The sequence below is a fragment of the Populus euphratica genome, unplaced genomic scaffold, assembly GCF_000495115.2.
Source record: "Populus euphratica unplaced genomic scaffold, PopEup_1.0 scaffold10.1, whole genome shotgun sequence".
NCBI classification, from domain to species: Eukaryota; Viridiplantae; Streptophyta; class Magnoliopsida; order Malpighiales; family Salicaceae; genus Populus; species Populus euphratica.
Window position 1 is genome coordinate 568956 of NW_011499856.1, and position 20906 is coordinate 589861.

General features: G+C 32.6%; 2 protein-coding genes across 2 annotated transcripts; both read left to right on the plus strand.

The window, feature by feature from the left end:
* Positions 1-5870: 5870 nt before the first annotated feature.
* On the plus strand, positions 5871-6693 carry LOC105123251 (B12D protein). The gene is made up of 3 exons (XM_011022763.1): positions 5871-6037; positions 6191-6279; positions 6367-6693. The coding sequence occupies exons 1-3, from the start codon at positions 6014-6016 to the stop codon at positions 6512-6514; spliced, it is 261 nt and encodes an 86-aa protein (XP_011021065.1). The 5' UTR covers positions 5871-6013; the 3' UTR covers positions 6515-6693.
* Positions 6694-11526: 4833 nt separating this feature from the next.
* Positions 11527-15008, plus strand: LOC105123252 (PI-PLC X domain-containing protein At5g67130-like). Its single transcript, XM_011022764.1, has 8 exons — positions 11527-11820; positions 11917-12039; positions 13108-13245; positions 13329-13427; positions 13522-13825; positions 13944-14167; positions 14282-14368; positions 14633-15008. Exons 1-8 carry the CDS (start codon positions 11731-11733, stop codon positions 14663-14665), a joined length of 1098 nt encoding a protein of 365 aa, XP_011021066.1. The 5' UTR covers positions 11527-11730; the 3' UTR covers positions 14666-15008.
* The last annotated feature ends 5898 nt before the right edge of the window (positions 15009-20906 follow it).

Sequence of the window (20906 nt, forward strand, 5' to 3'; positions counted from 1 at the left end):
TATATATGGTAATTATAGATACTGTTAACATAGCAATAAATCAACATGTAAAACAGTAGTAATGCACAATCAGCAGACATTTGATCCGCCCGTGACCATGCAGTTCCAGCTTATTGTATTCAGCCGCCTTCATTCTTTGTATTTTCAGCATTTATTTTCTTGATTCTTTTAGATCCAAGGATTGTATGGAACAATAATCACATGCAAAATTAATCAAGAACACGTTACTTTAAGATATATTTTTTATTTTTTATGTTAAAATCTTGTTAATAAAGTAAAAGTTTGAATTTAATTTATCATTTTTATTCTATCTCCTAGTTAAGATTAATTAATAGTATAAAGTGATTAGATTTGTATAAACTTTAAGTTTAAAAAATTTTTATTTAAAAGATATATATTATTATATCTTGAAATCTCATCTAATAATTTAAGTTTTTAAAAGATGGTTTAAAAACATAATATCGTAGGAAAATAAAACCAATTGAACAAAATATATTAAAGTCTTTAAAATATAGATTTTATTTTATTTTATTCTTCTTTCTTACTATTATTTTGAAAGGGAAATAAAAAGAAATTTACATAAAATTAAAATTAACAAGTAATTAAGATTCATACTGAATAATGACAGGTTGTGAAGTGGAAACAAAAAAAAAAATCCAAAACAGTTAACATTAAAGTAGTAGAATTATATATATAATTTGAGGTTCGATTGCTTACCAAATTCTCTTAATTTAAGTTGAACCGGAAAAGATATTGAGGTAGTTAAATTTGATTGACTTAGTAAAATCCTGTCTAAGTTAATTTTAAGATTGTTTTTAGAAAAAACAATGAAACAATATGGGTATGATTTTGTTTTTAAAAAAATAAAAAAATAATTTTTATATAAAAAAAATACTCATACTCCTACTTTAATTAAGGTGAATTCGAGTTCAGTAGGTACGATTTCAATTGTTTGCACTTTACCCCCATTTGTAGAGATATGATTTTATTATTATTTTTTTGTTATTAATTTCATGTATGAATAACAATGGTATTCAGTTTTAGTAAGTGAGGCACGTGCTGAAAGAAATAAATTGATACGTTCATGAACATGAGATTTTTTTTATTTCAATATCAATTTATTTTATTTTATTTTTTTCATTCCATGAGATTTATGTTCTTCTCCTGAATAGAGGAATTGCTTTAAATAAATTGACATTGAAAGGCGAAAAACTTCCTTTTTTTAAGAATTTGAGCAAATTTCACCTCCTAAAAAATATATTTTGTTGGGTTATATTAGTGAATAAAATACCGGTTATTCTAAATTTTTATAAAAAAACATGTACCCTAACTTGAGAAGGAAAAAAACATGAACAAGGAGATGCTATAAAAAGTTTATGCAGGGAAAACTAAAAATAAATAACTGAATATTAATCTGATTAATTTATAATTCATAAATTTTAATTTTTTTTATGTAATCAAAATTAAAATTAAATAATTAACAAATATATTTTTAAATTAAAAGCCAATCTGTATGGATTATGGCCACATAAGAAAATGTTATCGTTAATACAAATATTTAAGAGGATTTGGTAAGCAATCGAATCTCAAACTTAGCTATAAATACCACCCATCCAATTAATCCTCTGCTGCACCAAGGCCTCCTATTTTTCTCTCCTCTTCATATTAGAATACTTTTTACGTGTAGAATATTTGAACATGAAAAGCCTTTCGATCACTCTCATCCTTCTTGTGGTTCTGCTTATCAACTGTGGTAAATCTTCTCCTTGCTACAACTATATATTTTTATTTTTCTCCACTCAATCTTAACGTAAGATCTATGCATTTTAAGAATTAAGCTCCTGATTTTATTTTTAAAATTTTGAATATGTAGGGAATGAGCAAATGTTGGTGACTGCCCAGTGCGAGAAAGTACAGCATGGAGGTGGTTGTAAACCAGGCGAATGCAGCAAGGGTTGTCAAGCCATGTATGGAGCAGCAGCCATGGGACTTTGTTTCTTCTTCCAGAAGCCGAATGACACTTGTTTATGTCGATATCATTGCTAAATTATATCTTCGTCTATGAATCACTCCTCAGAATAATTAACCTTGAGATTTGATTGATCTTCCAGCGAAATTATTCAATGAATAAAATCCATTTGAGTGGAATAAGATAATCTCCTTCTCCCTATGTGATTCAAATATTCCCATTTTCCTTTAAGATAGATATAAAATAAAAGAAAAGGTTTGAAAAAGGAAGAAAATAAAAGGGAAAGTTTGGAATAGGAATAAAATAAAAGGGAAAAAATTGAAAATAAAAAAGAAAATAATGAGGAAGATCTCCCTGTCTTTAGGAGCAGCCAATGTAAATAGGTTGCTCTGTCGGACAAGAAGGGGGGACACACAAACAAAGTGAGAAAAACATGGAAGTTCTAACACACAAACCCCACCAAAAATTTTCTACACACACCCGAATATTCCACGACCAACCCCTCTCTCTCTCTCTCTCTATCTCTTCCACCGAACCACCCGACCACCAACATCATCTCCTCCTCCTCCTCCGTCCTTCACCACTTAAATCGCTCAATTCCGATTAGTGATGAGCTTTCATGTGTGCGAGTAAACTTTTAACTGGTTAGCGTACTTTCATGTTAGCATTTTGTAGCCTTTCTAATTGTAATTTATATCGTAATTAAAAATTCGCCCCCAAACTTTTAATTGTTCAATTATATCCCTCTAGTAATTTAATCTGAACGCAATCAATACTAAATTGCAAGTTTCATTTCTATTCATATTAGTTTCAAACTTGTGTGATATCTAATTATAATTTAAAGAATTGACTTGGATAAAATCTTACTTAGACATGAATTAAACTAAAAAGGCATGGATTTTAATGTTAAAGGTGTTTCTTCTTAACATAATTTAGATTTACGCTTTCTAATTTTTCTTTTTAAGAGTGGATCTAAGTTTAGTTATTTAATAGATCATAAAATTTAAGATGGATTAACATTTGTAAATGCGGATTTTATGTTTAACCATATTTTTTAAGGATTATAACTTCATCTGTTAATTTGGTTAAGATATTAATTAAATGTACACGTGTAATGTAACACCGTGAACCTTTTTGTTACATTTTAGGCTTTTTCAATAATTATATGTGTGGAAAATGAGAGAAAATAATTTTTTGAATACCTAAAGGTAATATCAATCTCACTATCCCTCAATTAAATCCATAATTATAATGATATGCTATTAGAATTTAATTTAATTAAAAAAACATTATCTAACTTTATAAAAACTTCTTTAACCAAAAAAAGGTGGGACCTTCAATAAAAGATATTAGAAAACACACAATATCACAAAAATTTTAACATAATCATAAATATTTCATGAAAATATACGGAAAAAAATAATATCTTTAATCCTCATTTACAAGTATATCAAATTTATAACAAATTTTTAATTTAATATATTCTCTTCAACTCTCTTCTTTTTTTTCTTTATACATATTAAATTAACTTTGTCTTTTTCATAATAATACCTTTATTAACAACTTATTTCTTTATTTATCTTGTAATATTCATCACTTATAAATAGTTTGTTATTAAATTCAGCCAACTTAATTAATATTTCACGACATAGCCTCCACTATTGTGATCATCTAAATTTTACATTATATTTATGTGCCTAAATATAACTTATTTATGAACTAATAATTATGTAAAACATTTCTTTAACCAAGAGAAGTAAGGTGATGAACACTATCTATTTCTCTAGTCGTATGTATTCCTCTAGTTTAGTTTCGGCCCCTCCTTTGAATGTCTGTACTAATATTCAAATAAAACATCCAAGTTGATATCCAATTTATTTTGGCTCATATCCAATTCATTTCGCAATTTTTTTACCACCAATTTTAATGTTTAACATTTCATCAATTAATTTCATAACCCAATTTTATATGTCTATGCATTTGGTTCACTATTTCCACATTCCATTCAATGTCCAAGCCTTTCATAAACCAATTCCAATATCTAACGTTTTGTTAACCAAGCCTACCAATTTCAATGTCTAATCTTTTGTCAGCCAATTTTCATAATCCCTCTTCTATTGTCTACGACTTTTGCATAATTATCATGTCATGAAAATTCAATATATCACTTTTTTTATTCGTTGAAGACTTAGTAGCTATTACACAAGTTTATTTGAGAATATAGTTGTGATTGCTTTTCAAATAATTTTTCATGTTAAAATACATACCAATTTTTTTTTAAAAAAAAAATTATTTTTAATATCAATACATCAAAATAATTTGAAAAAACTAAAAACATATTAATTTGAAGTTAATAAAAAAATAAAAATAAAAATTAATTTTTTCAAAAACATTTTTAAAATGCAGAAACAAACTGGCCTTAGCAAACCTTCCATTGGATTTCAAATCTTTCCTTTAACAAGCCATTACTCATTTACTCATTTATAAAACACATTTATTTCATCATCAAAAACATGTAATTTGCAAAAACTCGTGCATTTATTTGAACTATTATGGCCGGCCTTCGTAGCATAAAAATTCATAAGAATTCAATGAAATTCATAACAAATCATGCTCTATTTGACAATTTCTCCTTCCATTCATGTCAAAGCACTGATTGTTTTTTATTTTTATTTTTTAAAATTCCGCACATTGTTTTTTTGAGGGCTTACATGTTTATTGACCGATGTTTACACGCAATTAATTTCTACATTGAATTGAAAGGCCAACGAAGCTGGTACCCATCATCATCCTCTAAGGGCATCCGTTTTCTTACAAAAAAACAAAAAGGCTTTTTTTTTTTTTTTGCTGTTAATGCTATTACATAGGCCTTTCTGGGTAAAATGCATAAGGAGTTATCAACGTTCGGCCCATGTCTCCTCAGCTAATATACTGTGTTGAGGTTGGTCAAACTTCAATCCATGTGCTTAGACTAGAAAACGTAAGAATAGATTTATACCAATTTGTATTAAAATTGAAATCCTACAAGTCACCATGCTGATATTATCGTTCACAATATCTTTATAAACCTATCCTTTTAATAAACGTGGTCACAAATTCTTTATAATTGTCTTGATTTTACAACTAATCCAAGAATTACATGAAAGACTAAAGTAATTACATCACCAAGATGATTATTAAGAATTTTAGCTAAAAAACGTCATCTTTTTTTTAATATCTAAATCCATATTAATGTAAAAAAACTCTAAAATCTACTGATAACTATGAAAAAAATTTAATGGTAGACTAGAACTAGATAATGATAGGCCACAGTACTGGGATTCAAATACTTTCCTTTTATACAAGAAATCCTCTTTATTTTATTTATTTTAACTATCAATTAGAATAAACTGGGTACAAATCAATTCGAATTTTATCTAATCCAAGACCCAAATAGTATGAACTCAAACTCCTCTTTGTTCAAGGAGAGAAAATAAATCCAACGATATAAGAATGGCATATTCGCATAGAAAATAGCATGTCTTGTGCCTAGACTTCTACGGAGAACAGAAGGTATCCCCAAACACAAGCTATCATGTTTAGATTTAGAAGAATAAAATATAAAATGTCAATTTAGGGCTAGAATCCCAATCCATAAAATTTTATACGATTGAGTCGTTCTCAAGCGTTTTCATGACGGCGATAAGGCATGTCAATGCTAATCCAAATATACTGAATAGTTTTAAAAAACTCAAACTTGTCAACAAATCTACCAAGCCAGGAAAGTTCCAAACCTAGCAAAACAAGAGGCTACTGCCCCTGGTTTCTTGTAAAAGTCATAGTTAATTCTCAGCCCACTGAAATCTACAGTCCGGATCCATAATATACACATTGCATGGCTGGCCTAGTCATTCTCGTGAGTTGGCTGCTCTTATGACGTGACTATATATATGCAAAATAATACCTGTATGTGTGTGTTTAACGATATTTAGCTTATTTCTTGAAGTTCGAGGAGGAAATTAAACCATCAATTTTGCACATAGTAGCAAAAGCAAATACCTTCATATGGGGCGTTGGATGAAACCAGAGGTAAGCAACCACGACGTCCACGTTCAAGTATATACAAATTTTGCAAAGCTTATGGGCTTGAATGGGCTAGAGCATTGCTATCTGGGCTTGATTCTTCTAGGGTTCTCTTGCCTTTGATATTCTTGCACTCATTAGTTTATTTATGCTCGCTAGGTCTACCCGCTACTAGCTGCGATGACCTGCGTAACAAGTTTGTGCATCTTTCAGCTTACAAGGAACGTTTTCATGAACCCTGATGTCAGGTACGTAGAATAAATTCTTAAACTCCAAAGAATATTCTATGTTTTCATTTTGCTGATGCGTTTTCCTTGCCTGGGATTGATTAACAGGATCAACAAAGCAAACCGTGGCATGGGAGTGCTAGAAAACAAAGAGGAAGGGGAGAAGTATGCAGAACATGGCCTGCGCAAATTCCTGAGAACTCGCCCACCTGAGATCATGCCAACCGTCAACCACTTCTTCTCTGAAGATAAATAAATAAATATACTGATAATTATGTATAACCCCCCTGAAGCTATATCTGATAATTACAGCTAGCTAGCTAGCTAGCTAGCAACTTGTTTTGTTTTTAATGATTTATAAAGTGTGTGAAATGAGTCTGTGGTCGTTTTAAATGTTATAATACATAGCGAGACTGGAACTTGCTTCATTTGCTAGAGTTTTCCAATTTTATTCAGGAATTCTTCTCTCCATTAACGAGGCCAATCATTAATACCAGGATTCTAAACCTCAAGCTAAGAAGATTGGACAATATTGTCTCCATTTTTAACAAAGATAAAACATAAAATTACTACCAGCAAACTTTAATTTCCAAAGTTTCTATACAATCAGGGAACGGTTTGAAATCCAAAGTTTCTGAGAGAGGGAAAAGAAAATAGAAGGATTGGGCGTGTGTAGACCGCACGCTCAAAGACTATTATTGGATTTTTCTAGATTGCTTGCATCCTAATCAAAATTTTCTTCTTCTTGTCACCGTAATATATCCTAAGTCAACTGTCAATTACAATATTTACTAATGTGCATATATACATATATTTATTTCTATTTGTTATAACCTAATTTTGATTTCCAATATATATATAAATTAAAAAATAATATTTTGAGAATTTGATCAAGACAACAGAAATTAAAAATTTAGGGGACTAATAGGATGAAATTATAAAGTTGAAAGTCAATTTGGCCACAAAATAGAAGAATTGATAATTTTAGGATTTTAATTAAACTTTGAATTAGTTTAATTAATGCAATTAGGGGCTAAATTAAAAAATATATATCAAAGTTTAAGTTCAATTTAGATCAAAATTGCAAAACCAAATTGATTAAATTTGAAATCAATAGCTATTTTGTAAATGATGTAGAAATTTAGGGGTCCAATTGCATTGATCTAGGGGTGAAATTAAAAAATAATAACTCAATTATAAGATGTCAAAACTTCAAGAGGTATATTAAAAAATAACCATCATAACCTAAAACGATGTCATTCAATCAACTATTTATTCTCTCCTTCTATAATAGAAGAAAATCTATGTGAGAAAATTTTTATGATGGCATTTGCATTTTCATTCATGTGCATCAATTTTAAAAATATTTTCATTTGTTAAGATGTTTTTCTATCATTGTGAGTGAAGTTAGGTTGAATCAATATGATTTTAAAAATACCTATTGATCACAAGTGATAGCCTTTGAGCCTAATTTAGGCATAAAATAAGAAATGAGATGAAAGTCTAATTTGTTATTTGTCACCATTGGGATCCAATATTTATTATTTTTAAAAATAAAGATTAAGTCTTGTAACTAGTTCAATATCTCAGTGTCCCAAATCTATTTCTTAAGATTAGTAGCCTTTTACCAAACATGCATAAAACCAATTTAAGCTAATTTTGTAAGAGCACAGCATGTGTTTTTATAATTAGCAACAAGCATAATACAGCTCATTTTAGATAGTATGATATTTTTTTTTTTTAACATATAATCAGTTGTTTATCTAGAACTTTAAAAGCTAATTAGAGTATGTAATTATCATAAAATTAGGTATTAGGTGTTAACTCCCATTTTTAGTTCATCTCGATTCCCCTACCATGGTAACTTTTCAGAGAAATTGTATTTGGAGCTTATGTTCTTTGCCCTCTCGCAATTTAAAAATTTATAAAGCAAAATGATTTTCTAAAAAACAGGGCTTTTTCCTTATATATTAAAAATTGATGGCAAGTGAGATTTACATCATGCTTTGAATGAATTCTTTTGGGTTTAAGAGGTCTAAGGCAGCCCTAAAAAATTTACTTCGAACTGTTTCATGATAAGGGCTCTTGGAAAGCCTGTAAGAATTCACCATTTTATATATTTTTCAAGTGTCAGAGCGCTCATGAAAAGCCTATCGTTCGTGTCATTTATTTGCTCATGACATCCTTATCTCGCACTTCACTTTCACTACACGATGAGAGATTTCATGAGAAGTGTAAGGCGGTAATTTTTGTATATATGGCGATATTACTCCAGCAGTAGCATGCAAGGTAAACACGAGCTAATTTTCTATCTTTATTTTCTTCATCTCGTTATGCATGATTGCACGAACTTTCTTTATTTTCTATCTTTATCCTTAAAATTAATCATTTAATGTAATTAAATTTCTATGTAGTAATTCATGCTATTTTTATTCATTTTTCATTAGTCCAAAGTACCCACTAAGACTCCATTTGAGAACACGGTGTACACCGTGTTCTCAGAAAATTCATTAAACAAGAGAGAATAGGTAAAATTCAATTCCCAGAGTAAGGAAGCTGGAACAGGAGCACCCGTTCGTTCTTCGGGCTAGAAAAAATCCCAGTTTCGAATCGCACTAAGCCCAAGTAGAGCTAACGAGAGTCGCCTTGGTCCATGAAGGAAAAGCTCAAGCTCTATCTCCTCATCCAATTCCCTGTCTACTGAAAGCAGGGACCATCTAATTGCAATTCCAGAGGCATATCCTTAGGAACTGATTGACACTACTCCGAAAGGGCAACCTCCTCTATAAGATATAAGAACTTGCTCGAATGCGAGAACATAAGCGCTAGGGTCGATTCGAGGTTCATTTTCTTCCTCCTCCTTCTCTTTCTTCTTTAGCTGGAGATCAGGAAAGCCAGAAGCGAAGTTAGTTCTTTCTTCCCCCGTGTAAATTCAATAAAAGAAAGTGACAGGCGAGAGCAATAACAACAGAAGCAGTTTGCTGGACCATTCCATTCTATCGCATTGGTTCTTGGAACACAGGCCATCCTCGGTGACGGGTTGACACCAGGTTCCTTATTTGCCACTTTGCATTCGTAACGGGAGCCATTCAGTATGAGTTGGATTCCTTGGTGTGATGCTCAGGTCTTCTTTAAAGCAGATTAGAAAGAGTCTGGGTCTTTGAGACTGACCTTGTCAGGAGAGGGGCGAAGCAGCTCGACCATAGGGGGAGGGGTGTGATTGAATCCTATCTTCCGAAATTGCACTTTCTTCAATCATGAAAGCGAAAGCCGGATTGAGTGAGATCGAGATTCAGGCCAAGGCACAACGCTGGCTCGAGTGTCGCGAGCAACATCGGTTGTCATATATGACAATCCCGGAGGCCAAACAGAACCCGGTGATGACCCGTCTTCGGATGAGTCCGAAGACTTGGCACGTACCGTCGAATGGATCTAACTTTCACTCGAGTGAAAATGTCAGCTATCTTGCTTTTTTTTTTATTTACCGTCGTATCTACTCTAATGTGATAAGGAAACGGTCTTATTTAAAAAAAAAAATTAATTAATTTTTTTATATATTTTGAATATGTATTAATTTTAAAAATAATTTTTTAAAAATAAAAAATTATATTATATTTTAATAAAAAACATTTTAAAATACTCCAAACAAGATTAACAATAGACTTATCTTAGTACAAGTTCTGGACCGTGAAGGAATGGACATTGTTAGGGCCAATGCCTTTTGTTTGAGATTGGCCCAATCTGACCATTCAAACACAGACACCATTTCAGCCCCAGTAATCAAAAGCATTTTTTTGAGATTATTTTGATAGTTGATAATAAAAAAAAATTAAGAACAAGAAAAAAATTATTAAAATATATTTAAATAAAAAACATTTTAAACACCATAAATACGGCTATTACTCTTCCTCTAACGTTCTTCTACCTATTCTCGTTATCGGTTAATCGTTGTTGCTTTCATTGATTTTCCTCTCTCATGAGAAACAAATTGCAGGCCCAATATCTATAAACCAAAAACCTAAAATATATGCTTCCCTAGTAATGAACAGCGCCCAGTAATTTATATTAAACATCCTTTCAAAATATGCTTTTAACACTCAAATTATCTATAATTTGATTCAAATTGGCAAACACAAAGTTCAATTAACTAAATTAAGAGTACAAGGACAAGATTAACTCATTGAAACAAATACGAGGACGAATGGACAAATTAAATCTAGTTAAGCTTCTGAAAATGGTAATGAGATCAAAAGCAGGTATATCTTCCGAGGGCATCATGACATTGGAACATGCTTTTAAATTGTAACCAACCTGAAACTAACGCGAGCGTTATCTATTGCTGATTGCTCATATAATATTGAAGGTAGGATAAAAAAAAAAATATCTAGATTACAAAAAATTATTTTATACTATTATTAAATCTTTCCCAACATGTTAAAACTTGAAATTTTTTAATCTAATTTTTTTTCTAATTTAAATTTAAACTTAAAATAAAATTTAACTCAATATAATCAAATTAACTTGATAAATATACTAGCAACTTGGCCGACTAACATGATAAAATTTAAAAAACAAATCATAGACCCAACTTCTTATCAGTTTAAATTAAAATTAAACCATATAAAAATTATATATTTTGATATGACCCTACAATTCAATCAATCAAAAAGATATTTAGTTAAATAATAAAAAAAAAATTCTAAGAATGAAATTGACTAAACCTGAGTTTAAAATTAAATTATTTATGAATTGTTTTGATATAATTCAGTTAATAGAGATAATATAAAAAATTATAAAGAATAATCTAAAGATGAAATTTAAAAAAAAAATTAAAAACGAAAAAAATAAAGAAAAAGAAAGGGTTTTAATTGGAAAGAAGAAGAATAGCTTCACTATTCAGAAGGCAAAGCTTCATTAATTTTCTCAATTTTTTTTCTAGTACTGTAGGATAATGCTTGGAGGATTTCTTTCCCAACTTTTGTACAGTATCTGCTAACCTACACCTTACATTTGGAAAACATCAAAATTGGCCATTAACTGCACCATTGATCTGTCTTTGATTTTGTGTGTTGGCCATCACAATTATAATCAATATCTTGGTCAAATGTTTGGTTAATTAATTAGATAGGTACAGATTTTATTTAGAGGCAAATAAGGTGGCTTTCAATTTACCGTAGAAGGCACCTTGTTCCCATATTTCAACATCATTCTCCTTGAATATATTGCCAACTCCACATCTGTCTTGTTCCAAGCAGAGTTTTGTGAAGTTTCCTTTGTTTTCTCAGCCAACAAACAGGAAAAGTTCACATTAATCTGTCATCCATGGAAAAATCGAACACACAAAATCCATCGTTTCAATGACACTTGACATACATGGAGTACTAAATATTACTTGCACGGATATATGTCCTGCCTCTTTACATTCCTTTATTCTCCTCTAACAGTTGTACATCCTTCCGTTTCCCTGGCAACATGGGTTTTTCTCAGAAATTGTTTTTGATCATCACAGCTTTAGTGGTCCTTGCCGATGTTGCTACAGCCTGCTCCAATGGACAATGCAGGGTTTGTGTGTTCCCTTTTACATGCAAGTGATCATGAAACGTTAACTCTAATTTGTTTTTTCTTTCCTAATTCATCTTTGTAAATATCAATATTTAGATACTTGATGAATGCTCATCGGACCAAGATTGTGAAGCTGGGCTCTATTGTTCCTCTTGCCTGGTAGGATTTTCAGGTTCTAGATGTGTAAGATCAACCATCACAAACCAATTCAAGCTTCTGGTACTTCCCTAATTCTCTTTTTTGCATAATAATTATGCGGGTTATTTTCTTTTCTCTCTTTTGTAAGGACGCACCATGTTTATGAGTTTGTTAGGCAACGTTTAGTTCACAGACGCCTTGATTGGCTCATCTAAGTGGTTTGTTTAACCTTTTGTCTTTCCATGATGTGCATAAGAAGACTTTTGGTTTAGGTATGTTATAACTTCACCATGATATCATGAAGATGTGGAGGATAAGGGTTACAAATCAAAAGAAAAGAAAAAGGTTAAAGATATAGGTCATACACTTTCTTCCTCAAGTGAAAATTAGAATGAATATTAATGTTGATATTGTCTATCAATGAAGGATTTGTTTTAGGGCAGTTTCCAGGAAGGTTATTAGTCACAACAAACAGGGATTCACACAACCCAAAGTGGACGAATTAGGGTGGTTACGGTACGTTTGATATTGAAGTGCAGGGCCTGCCTTGGCCATGGCCCATTTAATAATAGATTGAGATCTCCCAAAGTAAAAAAGGGCCCTCCTTAAGATGGAGGAGTGCCGACTGAATTTCATTGACTGTTGATACCGAGTTGCAGGGTATGTGGAGCTCTTGTTGTGACTTGGGAATTGAATTTGGTAGATTCAGGATTTTAAAGAAGCTGAGAATTCTGAGTGGAAAGCTTCGGGATTGGAAATGGATATTGCATCAAAAATTGAATCGATTGTTTGTAACATCACTTCCAACTTGAATCATTGTTACTAAATTAGTTTAAACCAAATTCAGTATCTTTAAACTCCGGTCCTGCTAGATTATGAATTGAGACTTAAAAGGAGGATTATATGATGAAGCTATAATTCGGTTTCCTGACTTACAACCATGTAATGTTAAAAAATATAGTAATTATTTTTTAAATTTTTTTGTTTGGAAATATATTAAAATAATATTTTTTATTAAAAAATATTTTTAGTATTAGTATATTAAAAATATTATTTTAAAGATTAGTAAAATACTGTTTGGAAAGCAATTCTAAACAGACTCTGAATACACAAATTGAGTAGTTTTTTTTCTCCCTATCTTATTGTTAGAACAATTCTCTTTCTTTCAACAAATATGCATTTTTGACAACCCATAATGCATACGCTATTGATGGATACCCTTCTCACACCGGAGTCCCTCGAATTACATTTACCAATCAAGAAGACAGCATCACAGAGCAGTTAAATGTATGTGTTTTTTCCTCTTTAACATGTTAGAAACCCCCTTTCTTTATATAAGTTAACAAGTGCTGTTAATTATTTGACCACAGAATGGAGCTCGAGCCTTGATGCTTGATACCTATGATTTTCAAGGAGATGTATGGTTATGCCATTCATTTAAAGGACAATGTTATGATTATACTGCATTTGTATGTACATTAATTCCCTACTGCATGATATGAATTTTTTTTTGTTTCATTTATTTTCTCTAATGTGTGAAAATGTTAATGTTTGCCTCAATAGGGTCCAGCAATTGATACCCTAAAGGAAATTGAAGCTTTCTTGTCAGCAAATCCAACAGAGATTGTTATGTTAATTTTAGAAGATCATGTTCAAGCTCTAAATGGACTGACCAAGGTCTTCACTGATGCTGGGTTAATGAAATATTGGTTTCCCGTGGCAAAAATGCCCAAGAATGGTCAAGATTGGCCATTAGTTAGTGACATGGTCCAGAACAACCAAAGGCTACTTGTTTTCTCTTCAATTCAATCCAAAGAAGCAGGTGAAGGCATTGCTTACCAATGGAATTATATGGTTGAAAATCAATGTAAGAAATAATGTTAAAAATTCCTTTATTTTTTATTTTTTAACTTTCATATATCAATAGAATTCGTCATACCATATGTATATAATTCTGGTTTGCGCTTTTTATTTTTTTACGGCAGACGGGGATGATGGCATGAAAGCAGGAAGCTGCGCTAATAGAGAAGAGTCACCTCCTCTTGATGACAAGAGTAGGTCCTTAGTGTTGGTAAATTACTTTAGGTCTATCCCAATGAAGGAACTCTCTTGTGAAGATAACTCGGGAAATCTTATAAACATGCTTCATACTTGTTATGGGGTTGCTGCCAGTAGGTGGGCAAATTTTATTGCTGTGGATTATTACAAGGTATGCTTATCACTTACAAATTATCTAATATTTTCAAGTTTAGTTGACAGTGATAATAAAACAAAAAAGATCATAATAATTTTATTTTTTTTTATGTGTGGGAGGGTGATGCAGAGAAGTGAAGGAGGAGGATCATTTCAAGCTGTGGACCTGCTAAATGGGAAGCTATTGTGTGGGTGTGATGATATCCATGCATGTGTGGTGAGTTATAATGGGGATTAAGTATATTAATTGCCATATCAAATTATTTTAATGCTTGCACTTACTGTTCAAGACCATATTTTTATGTTCATTTTATAGTCTTGTGATTGTACGAATTTATTCTTCTTGTTTTGACTCGAGTGTACAAGAGGGCATGTCAAATTAGTTCATCAAATCTCCTGCCCATATCAAGTTTTCCATAACAATATGATCCCAATTCAGGAAAATTCTCTAACCATATCATGCATTTTCTTCTACTTGCAGCCTGGATCGACTTCAGGAGCCTGCACTCCCTAACAACATTGACAGTCATCCACAATACAATAGATTAGGGATTTGGGAGATTTTTATTTTGTAATAAAATTAATCCAATAGTACTTGAGAAAATGGTAAACATTCTGTAGCTGCAGTGGTGTTCAAAGAAACTTACTCCTCCAAGTCCAAGAAACTTATGGCCTGAAACTCAAGTAATCTGAGCCAGACTCGCATAGAATCCATTCTAATATGCTTCATAGCATATCGGTCTCAATTCACAGATCCAGCAAGGATTCTTATATTGTTGGGTGAGCATGAAAAACATAATTAAATTTCTTGTTTAAATCTCTGTTGCTTGGTGGAAATCAATCAAAAGGTAAAATATCTAGGCCCTATTGAAGCATGTTAATGTGGCTACTTTGTTGCTTTGTGTGTACAATGGGCTACAAAACAAGGGCGCTTGAATTATGAAAGTGGGTTAGCAAGAAAATGGAAAGATATCCCTCAACAATGCATGGACTATCCTAGCAGCCAGTAGTAACTAGGAAAGGGCAACCACCTGCCTGGTTATATATCCAACACATTGGGCCAAACTAGTAGGGCATGAGTGTATATATATAGGCCACAGAGTGGATGTGTCCATAATTTCAATAATTGAGTTGTTATGATCTAGATATATAGTAACTATATATTTTTTAAAATTTCTCAGTGCCTTTTTCATCAGCTTATTTTTCCAAGTAGTTTAATTAAGCTGAATATGATCGAGTAATTAATGCAAGTGGATATCATTGTCACTGGGACAGATTTTCCACAATTTTGCTACTAAAGAATGGTCTACACTAGCTAGGATGCCAAGCAGAGAGTTGTTTGATTGATCTAAATTTGACTGTGAGTGCTTCAAGGACTCAAAATGATTTGGCATTCTTAGGATCATAGTCTAAAAAGTAAAGAAATTCAAGTGATGCCTTGATCATGCCAATTTGACCACAATAAACTCAATTAGCAACACAATCCCCCAAAATTATGACAAATCTACGAGTTAATTATATCACCGTCTTCACGGATTTCAGGGAAATTAATTTGCAATCAGTCAAACATAGAATCCAAGGCTTGGTTAATTAATCAAATTCGGGAACTAATAATCATTTTGTTTTTTTGTTTTTTTTTGTAGCTTATTAGCCCTAATTATCTTGTTCTGAAGCATTTGAGTAGGTAGGCTAGGATGCATCCAACACATGCTAGTAGTAATCTTGACATGATGATATTAATATTTAATTACTACTGTTATTAAGCATAATATTCTATCTTATCAGATCTGCATGAAAACTCAATAATAGGACCACATTACTAGGAACATGCTTCGATGTTGCTTGATTGGTGTGATGGATCGAATAATGGGATTCATGTTATTGGCCTAGTTTAATTATAATTATCTTCTTTTCACAGTCGTATTTACAGACGTATTTTTTTTCGTCCAGGTTGACCAGCATGCCCTATATAGTCCAACATTGACCATATTAAGAATGTCTGTTGGCAACTGGATGTCTTCAATTACTGGCATTTGAATGAAACCATGGGTAAACTACGGACTAGATGGGAAAATTGATAGCTAGCTTGTATTCTAACTTGTCTCCAACAAATAAGGTTGTTTTACTCGAACTAGGGTGCTTTTCAAGTTCTTAAGACAAGAAAATACAGCAAAGTTCTCTGATGTTTCGTCCAGGACTCCAAAGTGACCATGTTAACAAGAGAAAAGCCTGTGGAGAGTATCCAAGGTTGAAGTCACAAGACAATGACAAAGCTGACAATGTAGGCCGGATAGCTCTCTTTTTATTTTTGAATTCCAAGCCAACGAGGGAGTATCTAAGCTACTAGAGGGTAAAAAGCCGCAGCATGCAAAAAATGGTCATGCAATTTACTTTTCTCGATTTTGTAAATCATCGCAGCTCTCTAGTTTCAGAATTGGACAGAGATGTGCAGGGCTATTGTTAAAAGGTATATGGAACCAACAAATTGGATCGCCTCTCCTTCCTACTTCACCCCCAGAATGGCAAAAGCAGAACCAAATGTAACAATGGTGTAGGAAATTGCATCCATATTCATGTGAGCCAAGTTTTGGACTAGAGAAAACATCCCTGAGAAACTCAAAGTGAACAAAGGGTATAGTTTCTTTTTTAATCTTCTGTAACCAAAAGAATTCGTGGAGTTTGGGGCTCACTAACTGTCTGGTACTTGTCAATTGATGCCCAAATCGTACCGAGGACGATTACGATATGCCCACGAGGGGGTAACGTGCAATAGGGGCATCATTCCCAAAATTTCCATTGTTGTTTCTTGTAGTAGGGCATCCCCATCGATGCCCCACAGGAGCTAGAATTTGATCTTCAATGTGGCCAATATGGCACTAGATCACATGGGCTTTGGTACACCCCTTTCCATGACATTAGGTCACCTAATGTGGGCTAAGTGGGAGAAGAGTGAGGGGAGAAATGTTTTTTATTAAATTTTGCAAACAAGAATGAAAGAAACAACAGCAAAGACAAGCACTTAAGCATCAAAACAAAATGTAATGGGGACCTTAACACATGGGGGGTGGCTTTGAGGTTGTGAAAGTGGAACCAACTAAAAGGCGAGAATCTTCTGCAAAATGTTGGTTGGAAGCGCACATTTGGGCCAAAGTGTTGTGTTCAAGTTGATCATTATCTTTTAACTTGAGAGAAAATAATGTCAATCTTCTCCTTTCTATTTCTCATTAGATAATGTCTATCTTGGTTAATGCACTTCCTGGGACACTGAAGCTCCCAAAAGATGGTATAATCATCTTATAAATATGCAGATAAACTAATGCTAGACACAACGCTGGATATTCATGGGATGTAATCTGATCATCGACAGCAAGGTGTGCAATGGCCAGCATAAGCTGCTAAGATAGCCGGTGCATGAGAGGCTCACCGCGTTGCAATTGTCTTATGCGCAGTGTTGAAGACATGATCTAAAGTTTGTGTAGATTACTGTAGTTCATTTCTTTCAGAAATGGGATCGTTGGATTAATTATTTACACCTAATCATTAACAGTTGTGGCTCAATCAATTAGACAAGATTCCATAAATTTGCACGATGATAACCTCATATTGGAAGAGATCGTCATGTTGGATTTGATTGCAATGTTACTTTTCCTATACGTCAGGTTAATTGACGATACTACATGTTTTATGCAGTACCAGCTAAACTTGATGTGTTCAAGACTTGCGTAAATGTATGACTCCGCGAGTGGGTGACAATTACAGGAAAGGAAAGGTCAATTTTCCAAAGGATCTAACATTGGCACCTTTCGTCAATATTGACAGGCTCCTTTGCTAGCTATTTCTCCCTAACTTGGACAAATTCAAGCATGAGCAATGGTCTAGTTCTTTTCTGGTTTTTCTTGTTCCTTTTTGTCAAATTTGTTATTATATGGCTAGAGAGTATCACAATCAATTTGGAAAATAAAGTAAACAATCTCAACAATATCTACTACACAATCAATTGAAATAGCCCAAAGGCCACAGAACATGTATGTAAAGTCTTGTCCATTCAAGTACATATGAACAATAGGATGATACACTTATTAAGAATAAATGTTGAACAGAATCTATTGGGCAAATGATAGATATGTCCTCAAAGTAGAATCAAATTCCCAATTGGGTCTCCAAGCAAAGACAACACCCATTGTCATACAACTATTTGACCTCGCCCATCCAACTCCATCTTGAACTCTTAGTTGGTTATGTCATCAGATTAGGTCTTTTTATGTTACAAGTTCTTAATGTGAAGGGGTGCTTGCATAATGATTGAGGGACCCGATTGGAAAATAATTTTGTTCTGGGACTCAATTATCAATTTATCAATTAGATGATAGTTGGAGCATAAAAATATCCCTTGCCTTTTCTGGATCCAAGTTAATTTTGATTGACTATTATGTATTTCGGTGCCGAGTTAGAAATTAGTTTAATAGGGGTGGACAGTTGCTTGAGAACAGGGATCAATCCATACATTAGACAGATCAAAGCATATAATTTTCATTTTAAAAGGGCCATTTCATATATATTAGCAGTATAATTTTCATTTTAAAAGGGTCATTTCATATATGTGCTTTAGAATTTTTACAAGTGCGAGAGGGTTTTATAAGATTTTCAAGATTTGGAGGGCCAAACCATCCCTAAAATTCATCCATGCCCGTACTATATCTGGTGATTTTTTGAATGGACAAGGATGAGATTGATAATCAAATTTAGAAATGGTAAATGCTGCATGCAGAATATGAGTGTTTTTATGTTGATTGCAACTCAAGCTGACCTATCCATGCTTAAACTAAATGAAATAAGAATTTGAACATGAAACCCAGTAATTTGGAAGCACTTCATCTCGGATTCTTAAAATTTCCAACGTAACTATATACAATTGCCTATGGCTTTTGATATTTTCTTTTATCATGTGTAGATTAAAACAAAAAATAAAACATGCATAAACACATAAATAAAAATCATTTCAAACAATCTAAGACCAGAAAGTACAAATAAGGGACAAGCAGCTTTAACTTGTTGTTTGATCAAAGACATACTCATACATAATTTCAACAAGAAAAGAACCATTGCCCAACTCGACATTGATAGGATTCAGGGATCCTGGTTTGACAAAGAGTTAAATATTGCCAGAAAATCTGCAAACAGCTTCCAATAAATTAGCTGATGCCGATGCTAATTTCCTTTATACAAACGAGCAAGGTGTGTGTGTGTATATATATATATATATAAGAGAGAGAGAGATAGAAAGAGCTCTGAAGTCTAAGCTGCACAGGGAACATATATGAAGATGGGCCAGCAGTCAGTCAAGCACCACGTGAACTCGACTCTGCCTTTAGTATTGATACTGCCTTCATCAAGCAGAAGCAGTAACTCTTATCCACCACTATTGATTAAGATAGGGGTGATTAGACCTCTTCTTCCCCCCTCCCCCCCCTAATCAGATTATTTTCAAAAACTAGCAACTATAATTAATTTATTCGAAAGCACTTGGCAAGATGGTCAATGAATGATTTTTTTTTTTTTTAAGACGTAAGGAATCAGACTCCTTGGATTTGCTGCACGTGACTCTTCACCACTCTGCACAAACACCAGAGAAGCAAACCTTCATTCTAGACTTGCTGTTTTTGATAATTCGGTTCAACTTAAATTGTTTTTTTTTTTTTTTTTAATATTGATATAAAACACTATTTTAGTATATTTTCAGTTAAAAAGTTTCTTTTACCGCATTACCAATCAGAAAATCTTAAATGATATGGATTTAAAACTATGAAAACTATACAAATAATAATTAAGAAAAAAATATGGATGATTAAGTGAAGGTATAAAATTCAAAACTATGAAGCCCAATGTAAGATACACTTTGGTTGACAATGACTTTAATGTAGCTACTTGATGATATTCTAAAATCCTAACTGCTTTAAAACAATGTTTATATGGTTAGATAGTTAATTAATCACTTGACTATGCATGCAATCTGCTCCATTCTTTGTGGCTAGGATGACTAAAATAGGTGTAGTTTAATGTGGAAAGCCAAACACTTCAAAAGATCCCATGTGATAGGTTAAGAAACTCTTGTATGCTTAAGTAAGTATTTTTTATAAGGAAAGAGAGCGCATTAATATTTTAAAAAGAGATTTTCTAAAAATATATATACAATAGAAAATAAAGATTGTGAACTCATTACCTAGGTAGTTTAAGAATTATTTATAGTCCTTAAACTTATCCTTTTGCTAGAATGGAGAGGATAAAGAGTTATTTTGCCTTTATAAATTAATTTTAAATTGTGAGTTGTATTCTATTTAGTATACCCAAGACACTACAACACACACATCATTTAGTAAAAAATCACAAGGGTTAGGTATTAGGCTTAGACCATAAGTTCAATCCCAAACAATTTCATAAACTAGGTTTAGAAAGGCGCAAGACCTGTAAAGGGACAAGCTAGGTAAGGCGCCGAGCCAGCGAAAGGTCTAGCTTAGTGGGGAGCTGGGTCTATAGAGGGTTAAGTTGGTAAGGTGATAGGCCACTAAGAGTTAGACCTTATAGGTGTCGGGTCCATTATGCTTGAGCTTGGTAAAGTGCTTAACATGTGTGGGTTGGCCCTAGCCACAAAGCAACACCTCACAAGCCATAGACAAGGAACCATAGAGCCAAGGATCTAAAGATTCATGAAGCTAAGCAGCCACAGAGCTCTCTAATATTATAATTCTTAATAAAAA

What these genes read in the sequence shown, in the direction of transcription:
- LOC105123252 (XM_011022764.1), top strand. Translation starts at nt 11,731, where the DNA reads ATGGGTTTTTCTCAGAAATTGTTTTTGATCATCACAGCTTTAGTGGTC. An exon ending in GCTCCAATGGACAATGCAGG is followed by an intron (nt 11,821 to 11,916) that starts GTTTGTGTGTTC and finishes ATCAATATTTAG; the next exon opens with ATACTTGATGAATGCTCATC. An exon ending in GCATCACAGAGCAGTTAAAT is followed by an intron (nt 13,246 to 13,328) that starts GTATGTGTTTTT and finishes ATTTGACCACAG; the next exon opens with AATGGAGCTCGAGCCTTGAT.
- LOC105123251 (XM_011022763.1), top strand. Translation starts at nt 6,014, where the DNA reads ATGGGGCGTTGGATGAAACCAGAG. An exon ending in GGCGTTGGATGAAACCAGAG is followed by an intron (nt 6,038 to 6,190) that starts GTAAGCAACCAC and finishes TATGCTCGCTAG; the next exon opens with GTCTACCCGCTACTAGCTGC. An exon ending in TTCATGAACCCTGATGTCAG is followed by an intron (nt 6,280 to 6,366) that starts GTACGTAGAATA and finishes ATTGATTAACAG; the next exon opens with GATCAACAAAGCAAACCGTG.